Here is an 18,234-nt window from a genome sequence, read left to right on the forward strand (position 1 = left end):
TGCCCCACGCCACCTTTGGCAAACACCACGTGTCACACGACTCGGCAGGTGGGACCCACGGACCCAGCTGATAGGCCCGCAACAACACCACACACGCCACCAGAGGACACCCCGAGGCACAATGCCATACACAACCTCACAACACAACACCCTCTGGGTGTGGGCCCCCAGGCCGCCGCTGGCAGGGAAAGGAGAGGCCCCCGACGAGGACATGCACCTCCACATAATACAAACGGTCCCCTCACTGAGTGGCACACAGCCTTACACATCCCGGCACAGAGCCCAGAGAGAGACACACCACACACTGACACGCGGAACAGCACACACAGCGCAGGGTGTGACCCCATGCGGGAGGCACAAATCGGAAGCCTCCTCCAGCAACACGGGGACACACTCACCTCGCACAGCGTCACACACTGCTCTCCCGACACACGGCTGGCCCCAGGGACACCACGCTGGGGGGAACACGGAGACATAACCCCTCTCCTCTCTCGTGTCCTATGTCATGCAGAAACATGGGCCCGCCAGCCACAGGGAAATGAGACACGCACGGACGTGCCTGGCAACACACTAACACAACCCACACAGACACACCCAGAGACACCAAACCACACACACAGACACTCCCAGGGACAAAAACACAGCCCGTGCCGGGGCCCTGCCCTAGGGCACACGTGGCTTTCACCGGGCGAGACAGACCCGGGCACACTCAGACGCCACACGCGTGTCTGCTCGGAGAAACTGCTGCTGCTGGGCACTCCTGGGGCTGAGCTGTGCCCCTGGCACCTGCCGCCCTCGGGCCTGGCACGGGTCCCTGTGTGCCTCTCCCCTGCTGGTTCTCAGGGCCTCCCCTCCAGCGCCTCTCCTGGTCTCTCCAGCTCTAGAAACCTCTGGGTTCATTTTTATTTCTGCCTCCTGTCTTTCCCAGTCTCTGTTTTTCTCTCCTTTGATGCCTTGGTCTCTTTCTACCTCTCTGTCTCGGTCTCCCTAAGTGTTTCTGACTCTCTCTGCCCGTTTGTTCCACCTCTCTCTCTGCTCTTTATCTCTCTATCTCTGCCTCCCTCAGCTCTGTGTCTCTGTGTGTCTCTGAGCATCTCTGTCTCTGTGTTCGTTCTCGTGTCCCTCTCTGTTTTTCTTTATTCTCGCTCCCTGCCACTGTCTCTCTGCCCCCATGGCCCTCTCTGTGCTTATCGATGTCTGTGTCTCTGTGTTTGTCTGTTTCCGTCGCTGTCTCTGCTCTTTTCTGTCTCATTTTCTCTCTGTCTCTGTCTCTTGCTGACTCTAGGGTCTCCCTCTGTCCATGCCCGTAGCTCTGTTTCTCTCCCGGTCTTTTCCAGTTCCACCCCACCCCACTCAGGGGCCGAGGACCAGAGGCACAGAGACTGCCCGAGAGAGTCAGAGCCACGGACAGAGACCTCCAGCACCAGCCCCTTCACAGCTGTGCCTCAGGGCAGGCACTAGGGAAACTGACACAGAGGGAGAGACCTCAGTGGTGCAGCCAGATGTGTGTGTGTGAGTGTGTGTGTGTGAGAGAGAGAGAGAGAGAGAGAGAGAGAGAGAGAGAGAGAGAGATATTGAGAAGGAGGACAGGAGGAGAGTAGGGAGAATTAATTAAAAACAAAGCAGAGATGGAGAGAGAAGAGACCCAGAGGTAAAGAGACAGCAGAAACCAGAATCAGGACATGAAGTTGTTGCAGAGAGATTTTGTCTTCAAGGAGACCACGAGTGAGAGACAAAAGGAGCAAAGCCTGGGCATGGGAGATGCCAGGTGGGCAGCAATGGGGACACAGTGGGGAGGGCACCTGCCTCCAAATTGAAGTTCCAGGCTGCGGGGGTCAGTGTGTAGGACACAGGGCTTGAGCCGGCTCCCTCCAGTCCAGGGAGGGGCTGAGCTGGGCGGTGGGGGTGACTCAGGGCCCCAGAGCTTCCTGTGACTCAGCTTTGGGCTCAGTCCTGGAGGGGGTGGAGGGGAGGAGGGGTCTCTGTAAAAGAGAGGAAGTAAGGAGCACCAGAGGGCCTCTGAGCCTGGGCTGGCCCCCAGGAGGGGACTGAGAGCTACTACGGGGACTTTGAGGAGAGGAGTGGACTGGGGGTGTGGACTCTGGGGCCCAGACTCCTGAGTCTGAGAAAGGAGGGGTCTGGGGGCCCAGACTCCTTCAGAAAAACCAGAATAACTGATTCCAAAGTCCCTGGAACTTTTTGCTGGCCTCGTCCCAGCTGCCCCACCTTCCTCCCAGCCCCATCTCCGGGTCTGGAACAGATCCAGTGCCTTGGGGCCCAGCCGGAAGGGGCTAAGGACAAAGGGTTGTTTAACTGCTCAGGGAGTGAAGAAGAGGGTGTCTCAGGCGGAAAGGTCACTCGTCGCCCAGGGCTGGTGCAGGGAAAGGCGGGACTGAGCGGGAGGGGGGGACGGGGGCGGGGGGGTTAAGATATCCCGAAAGTCAGGCCTGTGGCTGCAAATCCTCCAGGGCAGGCAGTCTTTTGGATTAAGGCAGTGGGTGGCTTCAGGGCATCGGGATACTGCCACCTAGTGGTGGTTTTGGGGAACTGCAGGAACTCTGCTTGTCTAGCCCAGTTTCCTGTGAGCATAACACCGAGCACCTGAGTGCAGGTACTGCTCTCTAAGCATTGAGGGTATAGTAATAATAAAACAGACAAAACCCCTGCCCTCGCGGAGCCTCCAAGCTAAAGGAAGTCTGGTGGTTTTGTCAATCTCGCTCTCTTGCTCTGGCTCTCGCTCTGGTTCTGTATTTGCTTCTTTTTCTCTGTGTACCTCACTGGCCTTGCTTCTCAGTTTCTGTTTTGTCTCCATTGGCTTGTCCTTTTCCTTTCTCCTTTTTTATTTCCCTCTGTTTTTGTTTATTTTAGTCTTTGTATCTTTTAAAAAATATAAATTTTATTGATTTTTTACAGAAAAGAAGGGAGAGGGATAGAGAGTTAGAAGCATTGATCAGCTGCCTCCTGCAAACCTCGTATTGGGGATGTGCCTGCAACCAAGGTACATGCCCTTGACCGTCATCGAACCTGGGACCTTTCAGTCCACAGGCCAACGCTTTATCCACTGAGCCAAACCGGTTAGGGCTCTTCTTTGTATCTTTTTGTTCCCCACCAATTAACAATGATGTCTATTACTATGTTAAATTAGATATCATAATTATGCATTAATATATAACTATGTATTAATTATATATAATTATGTATTAATTATATATAATTATGTATTAATATATAATTATACATATGTCAAACTGGGAATCTAGAGACCTTGGTTCAAGCCTTGCTTGACATGGTCACTGACTTTCTTTTTCTGTGGGATATAATGCATATATATCCTGGTTTATTTCTTTATTTTTTAAAATATGTTTTTATTGACTTTAGAGAGAAAGGAAGGGAGAGGGAGAGAGAGAGAGAGAGAGAGAGAGAGAGAGAGAGAGAGAGAGAGGAAGAGAGAGTGCGAAAAACATCAATGTGAGAGAGAAACATTGATCGGCTGCCTCCCACATGCACCCCAACCAGGGGCTGAGCCCACAACCTGGGCATGTGCCCCAATCTGGAATCGAACCGGCAACCTTTAGGTGCAAGAATGACACTCAACTAACAGCCATACCGGCCACTCAGGCCACAAGCCTGAGTGCATGTGAAGCTCTGCTATTCCTAGCTGGGTGTCCTACGAGACCTCTAAAATGGGGATGATCATACCAACGTCACAGGGTTGCTTGAGGATTAGGTGAGATGGACTATCCGGAACCCTGGCATATGTCGGGAACTCATGGTACATTGCCTCCCCTCTCTGTTCTAGCGTGTGGCTTCTCTCACTAAGTGATAGGCTCTATGTCCTTTCTCCTTCAATCTGGCTGGCTTGTGACTTGCTCTCAACCATAGGATGTGGCAGAAATGATGCTGGCTGGTTCCAGGTCCAGTTATTAAGAGAACTCAATGCTGCTGCTGTTGTTCTCTTAGAACTCTAAGACTGCCATGCTGTGAGGAAGCCCATGGAGAGGCCATGCAGAGAAGAATCGAGGCACCTGGCCAGAAGCCCCAGTCCAGCCCCAACTAAATGCAGCTGCATGAGTGACTTCTAGAGAGACCAGCAAAAGTGCCCTTTAACCCTCAGCATCATGAGAAATAATGAGAAAAAGCACTTTTTTTATGTTAAGACACTGAATTTTGGGGTGGCTTGTTACACAATAACAATACATGTTATGTTCTTCTGTTCACTTTTATGTTTGAAGTTTTCCATAATAAAAGTATACATATGAATATGGATATGCAGGAAGCCCCCCAAAAATGTATACACACTTCAAGCTGATAGCTCAATTTTGAAAATAAAATGTATTTTAATAAACACTGCCTTTTTAATTACTCAAAGTGTGCATATACATTTTTTGGGTAACCCTATATATGAATAGGTAATGGACTAGATCATAAAAACTGCCTTTATGAATTGCAGCTAGTATCATTTGCATCTATCTTTTAAAATATATATATATTTTAAAAGATAGATGCAAATGATACTAGCTGCAATTCATAAATATATATATATTTATTTCAGAGAGGAAGGGAGTGGTAGAGAGAGATAGAAACATCAATGATGAGAGAATCATTGATCGGCTGCCTCCTGCACACTCCACACTGGGGATCGAGCCTGCAACCCGGGCATGTGCCCTGACTGTGACCTCCTGGTTCATAGCTCGACGCTCAACCACTGAGCCACACCGGCCGGGCTGCTTCTACCTTTTTGCCTCGGAGTCTTTCTCGACTCTTTCAACCACTGCTTGTTTTTCATGCTTTCTCATCTCTCCCGTTTTCTCGCTGTGTGTCTACTCCAGGGGTGCCCAAACCCCAGCAACCACTGTCCCCTCCGTTTATTTTGCTCCAGGACATTGAGCTTCTTACTGATCCTAAAATGTGCCAAGCTTTTTCCTGCCTCGGGGGCTTGTCGCCTGCTTTTCACTCTGTCTGAGCGCTTTTTACCTCCAATGTCCTCATGGACACCCACACACACACACACTTCATCCAGATCTCTGCTCAATGTTGTCTCATCCTTCATTACCTCTTCAACAACGTTCCCCGCTGGCACCATAAATCGTCCTGTGTTCTGTTTCATTCTTACCTTTAGCACGGCACTTTGTTTGTTTTTTAAATATATTTTATTGATTTTTTTACAGAGGAAGAGAGAGGGATAGAGAGTTAGAAACATCGATGAGAGAGAAACATCGATCAGCTGCCTCTTGCACACCCCCTACTGGGGATGTGCCCGCAACCAAGGTACATGCCCTTGACCGGAATCGAACCTGGGACCCTTGAGTCCGCGGGCCAACGCTCTATCCACTGAGCCAAACCGGTTTCGGCTAGCATGGCACTTTGGGCCATCTAAACGGTCCTGTTGGCTCATTTTTCTAGTTGGTTAGGACAGGGACCCTGCCTCCCAGCATTCAGAACAGTGCCTGCACCTCGGAGATGCTTAATGAATGTTTGGTGAAGAAATGCTCTCGTTCAGTGGCACTGACTGGCTCTCCTTCGACTCGACCCTCTCACCCTGTTCCACTCTGAGCTGCAGGTGGGAGGACGTCACTCCCTCGGTTCCCTGCCATTTCTGCCCCTATTAATTGAGTTGCTGTCTGAGGTTCTGAGACCCAATGCTACGGATCTGTCCTTGGTGCTGACCTGGACTCCCACTTCCTTAAGCTGGGAGAGCCGAGGCATCTTGGGGAAGGGGCAAGACGCTGTATGATCCCAGTACATGCCATCTGAATCACCCAGAGAAGGTAGACACCGGAATCCTGAAAGGAGGGGGTGCCTGGGTCACGGCTCAGCAGGTGTTCCTTCTGTCTGTCTGTCCTTTTCATTACGGAAACCTTCACCATCCACAAGCGAACAGAAGCGTACAGTAAACCTCCGTGCGCCCCTTTAGCAAGTACCAACCCGTGGTTAATTGCATTCCATCTAGGCCCCCACCCACTTCCTCACTTCCGCTGCCATTTTAACGCAAATCCCAGACATGATATCACTTAATTACATGTTGCATTTTTAGGTTTGTTTCTTCCTGTGGAGGTAGACTCACGCCTTGTTACGTTCCCAGATCTGGAGTGTACACATCGATGCAGGTCTGCCTGTGTCCGGAGCATCGCCACGCACAGCAGGGTCTCTGGCATCCTCTCCCAACGGACGAGCCAGGGGGCCAGGAATCCGACCTCTCTCCCCAAAGATGAAGGAGCCACACTACGGGAGCCCAGAGACCTGGCCTCTAGCCTTGACTTTGCTTCTGGCATTTTTTTTGTTTGTTTGTTTGTATGTATGAGACATACCATTCATGCAGAAAGTGCATAAAATATCGAGGTACATTTTGGGCAAATAATTATATAGTGAACCCCCATGAAGTCATCACACTCACAGCCAGGGAGAATATTACCGCTTTATACACAGACCACGCCTTGTGCAGAATCTTCCTGACCACGAACCCTTCCCAACTTCCAGAGGAAACCACTGTCCTCACTCACAAGGAACTTTACTCCTCCTAACCCGCAGCACCCGCCCCCCTCCCCCGCCACACACACACTCTGTGTGCTCAGTCCCTCCTTCTCCTGCCAAGTCCCTCCACGCTACGTGGCCCCTGACCCTGGAGACCAAGAATGGGAGACCCCATCACCACCCTCTCGCGGGTCTCCCTGCCTCCAGCCTCACCCCCCTGGTCGGTCCCCTGCCTGGCCGCAGGAGGAGCTTACCACCCCCTGGCTGTGAGCAGGCGCCTCCCCTGCTCTATGCCCTGCCCGAGACCCTCATGGGCGGCAGGGGAAAAGTCAGGACATTTTATCCTCACCCCAGAGCCCTGCCACCCTCTGCATCCTCAGCTTCCTTTCTCACACTTTATACACCGACCACGCCTCGGTGCGCACGGTCCTTCCTCCCGGGAATGCCCTTGCTCCTGCTCCTTTGCGACTCCTACTTGTCATTTCGGTGTCTTTTCAGAGGTCCAGTCCCATCGGAAGCCGTTCCTGGTCTTCCTCTTTGGAGCTCCCTCAGGCCCTCGTACTTCATGCTTTGCCCGCCGTGAGTTTCCGGGTTCGTGACGGTCTCTTTCTAGACCAGGACGTTGGGTCTGACTCATCACTGAGTCCCGGCATCACCCCGCTCAGGACAGGTTATACATGTTTGCTGAGGTCCCTTCCTGCAGCTCTGTCTCTTCCTGTCCCTGCTCTGTCCTGCTCTCTCTGTCTCTGCCATTTAGCCAAGTTCCCTGAGACCTTGTCAAGGGCAGGTCCCTCTGCCTGGAATGCTGTTCTCCACTGTGTTAGCCTGGCAACCTCCTACTCATCCCTCAGGACCCAGAACCTACTTCGTCCTCCATGAAGTCACCCCCCGATGTCCCAATGCCCCACCCCTCCAGGCTGAGGTCTCTTCTCTACCTTCCAGCACAAGCACCCTCCTGTTTATGCCTGATCTCTCGCAGGGCTGTGTCCACCTGGGCTCCAGTCTCTGTCCCCATCAGACCCAAATAGTTTTTTGAGGAAACTCCATACTGTCTTCCACAGTGGCTGCACCAGGCTGCATTCCCACCAGCAGTGCACGAGGGTTCCTTTTTCTCCGCATCCTCGCCAACACTTGTCGTTGGTTGATTTGTTGATGATTGCCATTCTGACAGGTGTGAGGTGGTACCGCATTGTCGTTTTGATTTGCATCTCTCAGATAACTAGTGACTTTGAGCATGTTTTCATGTGTCCCTTACCAGGGAACCCATTACAAAGCGAACGACGTGTGGCCGCGGGCTCACGCCACGGGTTTCCCTGGTCTCTCCTCATACCCCATCGCCCAGAAGGAGCTTCTCCGGTAAAACAATGAATGACTCCGTTATTGTTGCCAATACCCTCAAGGATGGGGTGGTGTCTCACAGGATGCGGCACGGGCTTCGGGGGCTGACCCCCCTGTCACCCGAACACACGGGTCTGGGTGGCAGGGCTCCCGTCACGCTTCCTCCCAAGCCCACGTGCAGAACTGCTGCCTCCCAGCCCCAGGACTCGGAGCGCTGCTGGCTTGGCGGTCCTGGTCCCCAGGGAGGAATGCTTCCACCAGAGGACACGATGGTTCCCCTGAACTGGAAGGTGGGGCTGCCACCTGGCCCTTGTGGGCTCCTCACGCCACTGAGCTAGCAGGCAAGGAAGAGGATTCCTCTCATCGCTGAGTGACTGATGCCAACTACCAAGGGGCAGTACTACCCAGCGGGGCAGGAAGGCCACTGCTACCCAGCGGGGCAGGAAGGCCACGTCTGGGACCCAGGTCCTGGGCAAACCAGAGTGGTCCTAATTTAAACAGAATCAGATTCAACATGTCCAATACCCCCACTGTTTTTTGATGTTTTTATTGATTGAAAATGTTATTTTATTGATTTTTGAGAGAGAGATCGATTGGCTGGCTGCCTTCTGCACACCCGCTACTGAGGACCAAGCCTGAAACCCAGGCATGTGCCCTGACCGGGGAATTGAATCAGTGACCTCTTGGTGCATGGGATGTTGCTCAACCCACTGAGCCACACGGGCCAGGGCCAACGCACCCCTGTTGCTTCCCACTCCTTTCCATCTGTTCTTCTCTTTGCTAAATAGCATCACCGTTTAGCCTGTTCCTCAGGCCAGAACCTTGGAGTTGTCTTATCTTTTCTTCCCCTCACACCCCTCCACCAACGTATCAAGTCCTGTCAGCTCCACCAACAAATCTATCCCATTCCCACCCCTCTCACTACCCCTGTGGCCTCCTCCATCATCACATGCCTGGACTGGTACAGCAGCCACTCGTCGGTTTCTGCTTCTGTTCTTGCCATAGGGATCCTTTTAAAATGTAAAGCACATACACAGGAGGACATGCTGAAGGACTCCATTGATATGAAATACAAAAATGGGCAAACTTCACCTATGACAGAAGTCAGAGCAATGGCTACCTCCGGGGTAGGAAAGTGCCTGGGAGGGGCTAGGAGGGAGGGGCTAGGAGGGAGGCTTTGGAGGTGGGGGCAGAAAATGTCCTGTATCTTGATCTGGGTGGAGGTTACTCAGATGTATACACACAGAAACATTGCACTTTATGCATTTACTGTATGTGTTTTATTTCTTGATGAAAAAGTTATATGTAATTATCATATACTAGAGGCCCGGTGCATGAAAATTCATGCACTGGAGCAGGGGGGTCCCTCAGCTCAGCCTGCCCCCTCTCACAGTCTGGGAGCCCTCAGGGGTGGGAGGCAACCCAGCGATCAGGGGAAGGCGACACCCCATCACATCTCTGCTGCTGCCACTGCCAGCAGTGCAAGCCTCAGCCAGCCCTGGTTACCTGAGCCTCGGGCGGCCCTGGGCAGCTAGGCAGCCGACATCCAAGGCTTGCCTGTTCCTCGGGCCAGCCCTGGGTGGCGGGGGGACTGAGGGGACTGGGGGACTTCGGAGGCAGGCACGTGGAGCGGCTGGGCCTGCCTGCCGCACCAGTGTGGCTGAGGGAACTGGGCACTGCCATCTTGTGGCTGTGGGCACCACCATATTTGAGGGTGTGACAGTCAATTAGCATATTCCCTCTTTATTGGCTGTGGGTGCCACCATCTTTTGTGATGGCACAAGGGTCAATTAGCATATTCCCTCTTTATTAGATAGGATAAATGGTATATCTACACTAATAAAAGAGAAAGATGCAAATTGACCGTACATTCAATGCCCACCAGCCAATCAGGAGTGAGTATGCAAATTAACCCAACAAAGATAGCGGGTTAATTTGCATATGCAGGCGCCGAGGGTCACCATGGCGACAACGCAGTTGTTTCGCACCACCCCTGGCCGCTCCAGGCCTCTGGACAGCATGGGAAGGCAGAAAGGTGGCTCCGGGCCGGAGCGAAGGTGGAAAGGCAGCTCAGGCCAGAACAAAGGTGGTTCCGGCACCCTGGGGAAGGAAGGCCCATTCTTGCACAAATCTTCATGCATCGGGCCTCTAGTATACTGTATAATATCCATAATATAATATGTATTTACATTATGTATATGTAATATATACACATATTGTATAGTTATATATAATTATATATATGTGTGTGTATATATATATTATATATATATAGTCATGGTAGTCCCCGGATATAAATCCTCCAATGTATTCTGTATCAGTCTTGGATCAATCAGAACAACAGAAATAGTTGCAGATACATATGTGTGTGTGTATATGTATGTATATGGATTTACTGCAAGGAACTGGCTTCTGTGATTGTGGGGCTGGCCAGACAAGTTGAAAATTTATAGGGCAGGCTGTCTGGAAGGGCAGGCTGGCATTCTCGGGCATGGGCTGAAGTTGCTGTCCGTAGGCAGATTTCTTTTCCAGGAAACCTTACGTCCTGTCACCTGACTGAATGAGGCCCAGCCAGATGATATAGGATAACCTCCCATATTCAAAGCCACTAATCACGGACTTTCATCACATCTACAAAATACCTTTGCAGCAACACTGAGATTAGCGTTTGGATGACTGGCAGACTGTCGCCTAGCCAAGTTGACAATCAGACTGGCCATCCCAGCTTCAAACCACATTTGCAATCAAATCCAAGTCAGCTTCCCCATTAGAAAGGTCAGCTCCCTGACGGTCAGGATGTTTGCCTGTTTTGTTCAGTGCTGTATGCCCAGCAAACAGAACAGTGCCTGGCACACAGTAGGTGCTCAGTAAATGTGATGTTGAATGAGTAATGACACCAGCTTCCCCTTCTATGTCCATCTCTCATTTGCTCACCTGTCAGATGTGGAGACATCTGGAATCCTTCTCCCCTGGACCTCAGAGGCGTGTGGCAGTGTTTCTGAGATGCCCTTTGCCCCACAAGGCTGCCTCTTGAGGGACAGTGAGAAGGTGTGGGGTTCCATCCTTGCTCTGCCACTTATGCCAAAATCACACTCTCTCACTGTGCCTTGGGCAACTTGTCTGCAAAATGGGGGTTCAACTCCCCTTCTTGCTTGCCTCACTGGGTCATTGGGAGGATCAGGTGGGGGAAAGGATGTGAAAGGACCTTGAAAAGCATGAGCACAAGAGGATGAAGTTCATGTGCTCGTGGGAGTGTCCTGCACACCCTGGGCTCCTTCCTGCCTCTGGATCTTTGTCCAGGCACCCAGAATGCCCTTCCTTCTATTCTTTTTGCCAACGCCTTTTACCCTGTAGGAGTTTGACTACGTCTTACTTCCTCCAGGACATCTTCCCTGATCTCCACCAGGTTGGACACTTTTGCCTAATTCAGCTTTGCCTCTAGTGTGTCTCTGTCAAATGAATCAACACCCATGTGCTTGGGAGGTGGGGTTGCCTAGTGGTTCACGAGGCTGGGAGTTACGCTCCTGACTGTGCACGAGCTACAGGAGCTAAGCAAGTGCTTCCACCTCGTTTGCTCACCTGTCACACAGGGTTTGTGACAACAGCCCACCTGTGCTGGCTGGCAGCTGTATCCCAGGCTCGCCACGCTCAGCTCGTTAAACCCCGACCACAGCCACTGGGAAGCGGGTTCTGTCATCATCGTAGGTTTTATTGTCACTTCTGCCTTACAGGTGAGGAAACGCAGGTGCAGAGAGGTTAAGTAACTTGCCCAAGTTCCCCACAAGCTAAAAGGTAGAGCTGGGACTCGAACCCATTCAGCCTGGCTCCAGAGCCTGGGCTCTGAACTTTTACGATAACTGCCTCTCGAGCCTCTCCTGATGATAATAAAGACATCATCATGGCTGCCTGCTGGAGCGGCCCTAGGCTGGAGGAGGGGAGTTGTGGGGAGCACAGGGAGTGGGGTCATGGGGTGCTGGGCCTCGCTGGTGCTCAGCACATAATATCTATTGTCAGGTTTGCTCTTCATGCAGTGCAGGATGTGGCTGTGTCTCCCCACCCTGGGATGCTGGGGGCCTCACCCCATTTCTGCCAGGCCTGCTGAGCAGGTGAGGGTGGGGCAGCACAGGGAAGTGAGAGGGAGAGGGACAGCAATGAAACTATATTTTTGTCATTACAGGGGCTGAACAGAGCGGGGAGGGGGGGAGAGCGTGCCCTGCCCCCAGCATCCTGCTCATGAAGAGGTCCGAGGGGCTGTCTATGGGGAGAGGCAGAGGGGTCCCCCCAGAGTGCCCACCAGCAGAGGAATTACGAGGAGCAGGGCCAGGAGGTGCGGTGCCAGGGGAGACGCAGTGGCCGAGGCGATGGTGAAGGGCTGGGTCACGGAGCCCCCGTTGCACAGGGGCCCCTCACAGCAGAAGCCCTGGAGGTCGATGTCTGTCCAGGGGCTGGTGGTGCCCATGATGGTGCAGGAGGGCCGGTGGCAGGTTCTGATGTACACGGGGACTGAGAAATTGTCTGGGGAGGCGTGGGGGGGGGGGAGCGGGGAGATGGCAGTGAGGAGGGGTCAGAACTGAAGGAAGCCAGGGCCCAAGTGGGTCCACAAACTCATTCCCAGTCTCCCTCCTCAGACCAGGGCCACGCCTCCCTCCTCAGATCGGGCCACGCCTCCCTCCTCAGATCGGGCCACGCCTCCCTCCTCAGACCAGGGCCACGCCTCCCTCCTCAGATCAGGGCCACGCCTCCCTCCTCAGACCAGGGCCACGCCTCCCTTCTCAGACCAGGGCCACGCCTCCCTCCTCAGACCAGGGCCACGCCTCCCTCCTCAGACCAGGGCCACGCCTCCCTTCTCAGACCAGGGCCACGCCTCCCTCCTCAGACCAGGGCCACGCCTCCCTTCTCAGACCGGGCCACGCCTCCCTCCTCAGACCAGGGCCACGCCTCCCTCCTCAGACCAGGGCCACACCTCCCTCCTCAGACCAGGGCCACGCCTCCCTCCTCAGATCGAGCCACACCTCCCTCCTCAGACCAGGGCCACACCTCCCTCCTCAGACCAGGGCCACGCCTCCCTCCTCAGATCGAGCCACACCTCCCTCCTCAGACCAGGGCCACACCTCCCTCCTCAGACCAGGGCCACGCCTCCCTCCTCAGATCGAGCCACGCCTCCCTCCTCAGACCAGGGCCACGCCTCCCTCCTCAGACCAGGGCCACACCTCCCTCCTCAGACCAGGGCCACGCCTCCCTCCTCAGATCGAGCCACACCTCCCTCCTCAGACCAGGGCCACACCTCCCTCCTCAGACCAGGGCCACGCCTCCCTCCAGACCAGGGCCACGCCTCCCTCCTCAGCCCGGGCCACGCCTCCCTCCTCAGACCGGGCCACGCCTCCCTCCTCAGACCAGGGCCACGCCTCCCTCCAGACCAGGGCCACGCCTCCCTCCTCAGATCGGGCCACGCCTCCCTCAGACCAGGGCCACGCCTCCCTCCTCAGACCAGGGCCACACCTCCCTCCTCAGACCAGGGCCACACCTCCCTCCTCAGACCAGGGCCACACCTCCCTCCTCAGACCAGGGCCACGCCTCCCTCCTCAGATCGGGCCACGCCTCCCTCCAGATCAGGGCCACGCCTCCCTCCTCAGACCAGGGCCACGCCTCCTTCCTCAGATCGGGCCACGCCTCCCTCCTCAGATCGGGCCACGCCTCCCTCCTCAGACCAGGGCCACGCCTCCCTCCTCAGATCGGGCCACGCCTCCCTCCTCAGACCAGGGCCACGCCTCCTTCCTCAGATCGGGCCACGCCTCCCTCCTCAGACCAGGGCCACGCCCCCTCCCTCAGATCGGGCCACGCCTCTCTCCTCAGACCAGGGCCACGCCTCCTTCCTCAGACCAGGGCCACGCCCCCTCCCTCAGATCGGGCCACGCCTCCCTCCTCAGACCAGGGCCACGCCTCCTTCCACAGATTGAGCCACGCCTCCCTCCTCAGACCAGGGCCACGCCTTCTCCCTCCAGACCAGGTGCCTTCACCATCCGAGGGGACCACGGCTCTTCCTTAGGGCCTGCCTCTACCCTCCGGCCTGCCCTGCCTCCAGCCTCTCACCGACGCTCATTTCGCCATTGCCCTGGAAGCAGACGCTTTGGTCCTGGTGGCACTGGACCCGCCGGGACTTCCTCGGGGCGCAGTCCTCCGGGCGGATCCCCACGCAGGCGTAGCACTCGGTGCCGCTGAGCGTGGGCGGGTTGGGCGCTGGGGGAGAGCGTGGACACCACCTTAGCGGATGGTTCCCCCGCGGTGGTGCGGGTCGCGCACCGCACCAGGGCGCCCGCCTCGCCAGCTGTGGAGGCTGGAGAGCCAGGGAGCAGGGAGGAGGCGCCCCGGGGCCCCGCCCCCCCGCCCCCGCACACCTGGGCTCAGGTTGGGGATGGTGTCGTGGGTCATGAAGTCAGCGTTGCACCAGTCGGTCGTGCAGCCGCGAATCACCGAGTAGTCGGGCGGCAGCGCGTCCTCGTTGGACTGCATCTGGCCCGCGGGCGGGCCGGTCCAGCAGCCCTTCTGCACCAGGGTCACCGAGGCGCGGTACCCTGCGGCGGGAGCGGGTGGGGCCCGGTGCGCGCTTCTTCCCCGCCCCTCCGCTCTCCACCTGGCCCCCTCCAGTCTCCAGTCCCCCCCTCCGCTCCTCTCTCTCGCCTTCCTTCTCCCTCCACCACCAGCCCCTGGACAGACATCGACCTCCTCCTGCCCTTCCACTCCCCCCTCTCTCCCCTTCTAACTCCACTTCCCCGGCCGCCTCCTCCCCTCACCCCTTCCCTCTTCTGTCCTCATCAACCCTTTCCTCCCCGGCTCCGGCCTCCCTCCCCTCCGCCTCCTTTCTGCCCCTCTCCTCCCACCTCCTCTTTCAGGCTCCCTGATGCCTTCTCCTCCTCCCCGCACCTCACGCCCTCATCCACGCCTTCCTTCTCCTCCCTTCCCTCCACCTCCCACTCCTTCCTTATCCTGCCGCCTTTCTTCTACACAATTCCTCCAGCCCGTCGGCTCCTCTCCTCCCTCCCTAGGCTCTCACCCTGGTCCTTGCCCCCCACCCCTTTCTCTTCTGCACACCCTTCTCCTTCTTTTTCCTCCCCCACTTCCTTGCCTCTCACCAGTGTCCAGCGACAAGACAGCCTCCGAGCATCCATAGGGACAGGAGATGTTGGCGAGTTTCAAGCCGCTGAGGTCAAAGGGCCCGAAATAGATGTGTTGAAAGCTGTAGCATTGCAGGGCTTGGGACACTGAGGGGAGGAGCAGGGGTGGGTGAGAGGAGCAGGCCAGGGATGCCCTGTCCCAGGCACTGGGGACTCCACCCTGCGCATGACAGCCACACCTCAGGCTGTTCTCTGAGGGAGACAGGGTCTGCTGTCATCACTGGTCATGGCTGTTCTACCTAGAGCCAGACTAAAGGCCTGAGACAGCACCTGCCAGTCCAGTCCCCCCCCCACACCCCCCAGGCTGTTCCAGGTCTGGACTTTCCCAGGAACCTCTCTAAGACTTAAACTGGAGGAGATGATTCACTCCTGCTCTGCCTGTCCCTCTCCCAACTGCACTCGTGATGTTCAGTTGCACTTAAAGGCCACTGATGGAAAACAGATGCTCCCGTACAGGCAGCAGATGTGTGATCTTGAACTACACATCCACAGCCAGCCCCAGGATGCGCACACAGAACCCCTAAACACTGACATAAATGCAAAGGAACAAAACTGACAGGCTCTTGCAAACCTCACAGACGGACAGAGTATCCTGAAGGCATCCATTCACCCGCAAAACAACCCCCCCAGGCCCTCCATAGAAACCCCCAGGCCAAGGCATAACACCTCACACACGCAAAATCCTACTATGGAACCAACAACCCCACACAAACCCAGGAGCACAGGAAGTCATACCAGACACACACGTAGAGAGACCACAATTCTGTAGTGAGAGGTACATGAAAAAGACCCACAAAAACGTACACTTTAAAGTCATAGATACAAGACACACAGAGTCATGAGACAGAGGCACACAGAGCGACATACACACATATACACAGAGAAAAATGCAGGCCTGATACACAGACATGCATCAATACAAAGAGAGGCACGGATGTACAGAATTATACATTAAAAAGTGAAGTAAGAGATAAACACACCATCAAAGCATTTGTTCAAACACCCGGCATCAAAACCTGACCCAGAGGAACACACACAAGCTCAGAGACCCACGGACACGCTGACACACTGACACACACACTGCCGGTCTCCCCTGGAGGAGCACACCCCCACCAGCTGTGCAGACATGGCTCCTTCCCACCTCTCCAGCGCCTTGTCTTTGTAACCACTTCAGTCCCAAGGACTATGGCCCTGTTCTTACCCAAACTGGGGGAAGGGGGTGCCTGAGGATGAGGCCAAGGTTCCCTGAGAGTTTTGTAAGGAGCAACCATGGCTCCCCGGAGTGCCCTGGAGTGGGGTCATGGGCAGGGAGGATGAGAAAGGCTGAAGTGGCAATAAGACAGATGGAGAAAATGACTGATAGGGGGAGAGAAATGAAGGGCACAGTCTCCAGGCCTCTCCATGACCAAGACACAGGAGTCCAGGTCCCCAGCCCCTCCTCCCTCAGACCCAGGAGTCCAGGCCCCCAGCCCCTCCCTCCTCCCTCAGACCCAGGAGTCCAGGCCCCCAGCCCCTCCTCCCTCAGACCCAGGAGTCCAGGCCCCCAGCCCCTCCTCCCTCAGACCCAGGAGTCCAGGCCCCCAGCCCTCTTCCCTCAGACCCAGGAGTCCAGGCCCCCAGCCCTCCTCCCTCAGACCCAGGAGTCCAGGCCCCCAGCCCCTCTTCCCTCAGACCCAGGAGTCCAGGCCTCCAGCCCCTCCTCCCTCAGACCCAGGAGTCCAGGCCCCCAGCCCTCCTCCCTCAGACCCAGGAGTCCAGGCCCCCAGCCCCTCCTCCCTCAGACCCAGGAGTCCAGGCCCCCAGCCCCTCCTCCCTCAGACCCAGGAGTCCAGGCCCCCAGCCCCTTCTCCCTCAGACCCAGGAGTCCAGGCCTCCAGCCCCCTCCCTCAGACCCAGGAGTCCAGGACCCCAGCCCCTCCCTCCTCCCTCAGACCCAGGAGTCCAGGACCCCAGCCCCTCCCTCCTCCCTCCTCCCTCCTCCCTCAGACCCAGGAGTCCAGGACCCCAGCCCCTCCCTCCTCCCTCAGACCCAGGAGTCCAGGCCCCCAGCCCCTCCCTCCTCCCTCAGACCCAGGAGTCCAGGCCCCCAGCCCTCCTCCCTCAGACCCAGGAGTCCAGGACCCCAGCCCCTCCCTCCTCCCTCAGACCCAGGAGTCCAGGACCCCAGCCCCTCCCTCCTCCCTCCTCCCTCCTCCCTCAGACCCAGGAGTCCAGGACCCCAGCCCCTCCCTCCTCCCTCAGACCCAGGAGTCCAGGCCCCCAGCCCCTCCCTCCTCCCTCAGACCCAGGAGTCCAGGCCCCCAGCCCTCCTCCCTCAGACCCAGGAGTCCAGGACCCCAGCCCCTCCCTCCTCCCTCAGACCCAGGAGTCCAGGACCCCAGCCCCTCCTCCCTCAGACCCAGGAGTCCAGGCCCCCAGCCCCTCCTCCCTCAGACCCAGGAGTCCAGGACCCCAGCCCCTCCCTCCTCCCTCAGACCCAGGAGTCCAGGACCCCAGCCCCTCCCTCCTCCCTCAGACCCAGGAGTCCAGGCCCCCAGCCCCTCCCTCCTCCCTCAGACCCAGGAGTCCAGGCCCCCAGCCCCTCCCTCCTCCCTCAGACCCAGGAGTCCAGGCCCCCAGCCCGCCTCCCTCAGACCCAGGAGTCCAGGCCCCCACCAGGCCCTTCTTGTTGGTGGACTCAGAAGTCTGGCTACCTGTCAGGCAGAGAACAGACCCAAAGAGGCAGAGCAGGATGGCTCTGGGGACTCCCATTGCCAGGTCGTGGAGCTCAGTGGAGACACCGTGGACAGCTCCTCCTGCTCTGATTTCGGCTGGGCTAGTTCTCCCTGCCTTGCTCCAGGCATCCCAGCTCCCCGGCCTGGCAGGATTCCTCCACCCCCGCCCTCCCTCTCCAGGGCTGGTCTCCTCCTAGACGTTCATGGTGGGGCCACGAGGAAGCCTGGGCACTCTTGTCCTGGGGGCCTGGGCTCTTGGGGATGTATCAATTGAGGGGAAGAGGGAGAGGGAGGAAGAGGGGGAGGGGGAGGAGGAGGGAGAAGGGCGGGGTGGAGGGGTGGAGGGGAGAGAGAGGGAGAGAGAGACCCAGAGTCACACATGGCATGTAGAAAGACAATGTGGACAGATGTAAAGGTAAAAGAGGGGTGACACCCCGACGAACAGGACATGCCCACAGAAGGCATTTAGTAAGTGTTTATTAGATTACTAAATGAATGAATTTTAAAAACTGGATGAGATAGAGACACAGGCAGCCAGC

At 56.3% G+C, this 18,234-nt stretch overlaps 1 protein-coding gene across 1 annotated transcript; it reads right to left on the reverse strand.

The window, feature by feature from the left end:
* Nucleotides 1–12,064: 12,064 nt before the first annotated feature.
* LYPD5 (LY6/PLAUR domain containing 5) lies at nucleotides 12,065–17,791 on the reverse strand (the record flags this gene model as incomplete). The annotated part of the gene is made up of 5 exons (XM_079760000.1): nucleotides 17,675–17,791; nucleotides 14,940–15,068; nucleotides 14,205–14,381; nucleotides 13,900–14,046; nucleotides 12,065–12,324 (listed from the first exon to the last, which is right to left on the reverse strand). Exons 1-5 carry the CDS (start codon nucleotides 17,730–17,732, stop codon nucleotides 12,065–12,067), a joined length of 771 nt encoding a protein of 256 aa, XP_079616126.1. The 5' UTR covers nucleotides 17,733–17,791.
* Between the last annotated feature and the right edge of the window lie 443 nt (nucleotides 17,792–18,234).

This window comes from Cnephaeus nilssonii (assembly GCF_951640355.1).
Source record: "Cnephaeus nilssonii genome assembly, chromosome: 20".
NCBI classification, from domain to species: domain Eukaryota; kingdom Metazoa; phylum Chordata; class Mammalia; order Chiroptera; family Vespertilionidae; genus Cnephaeus; species Cnephaeus nilssonii.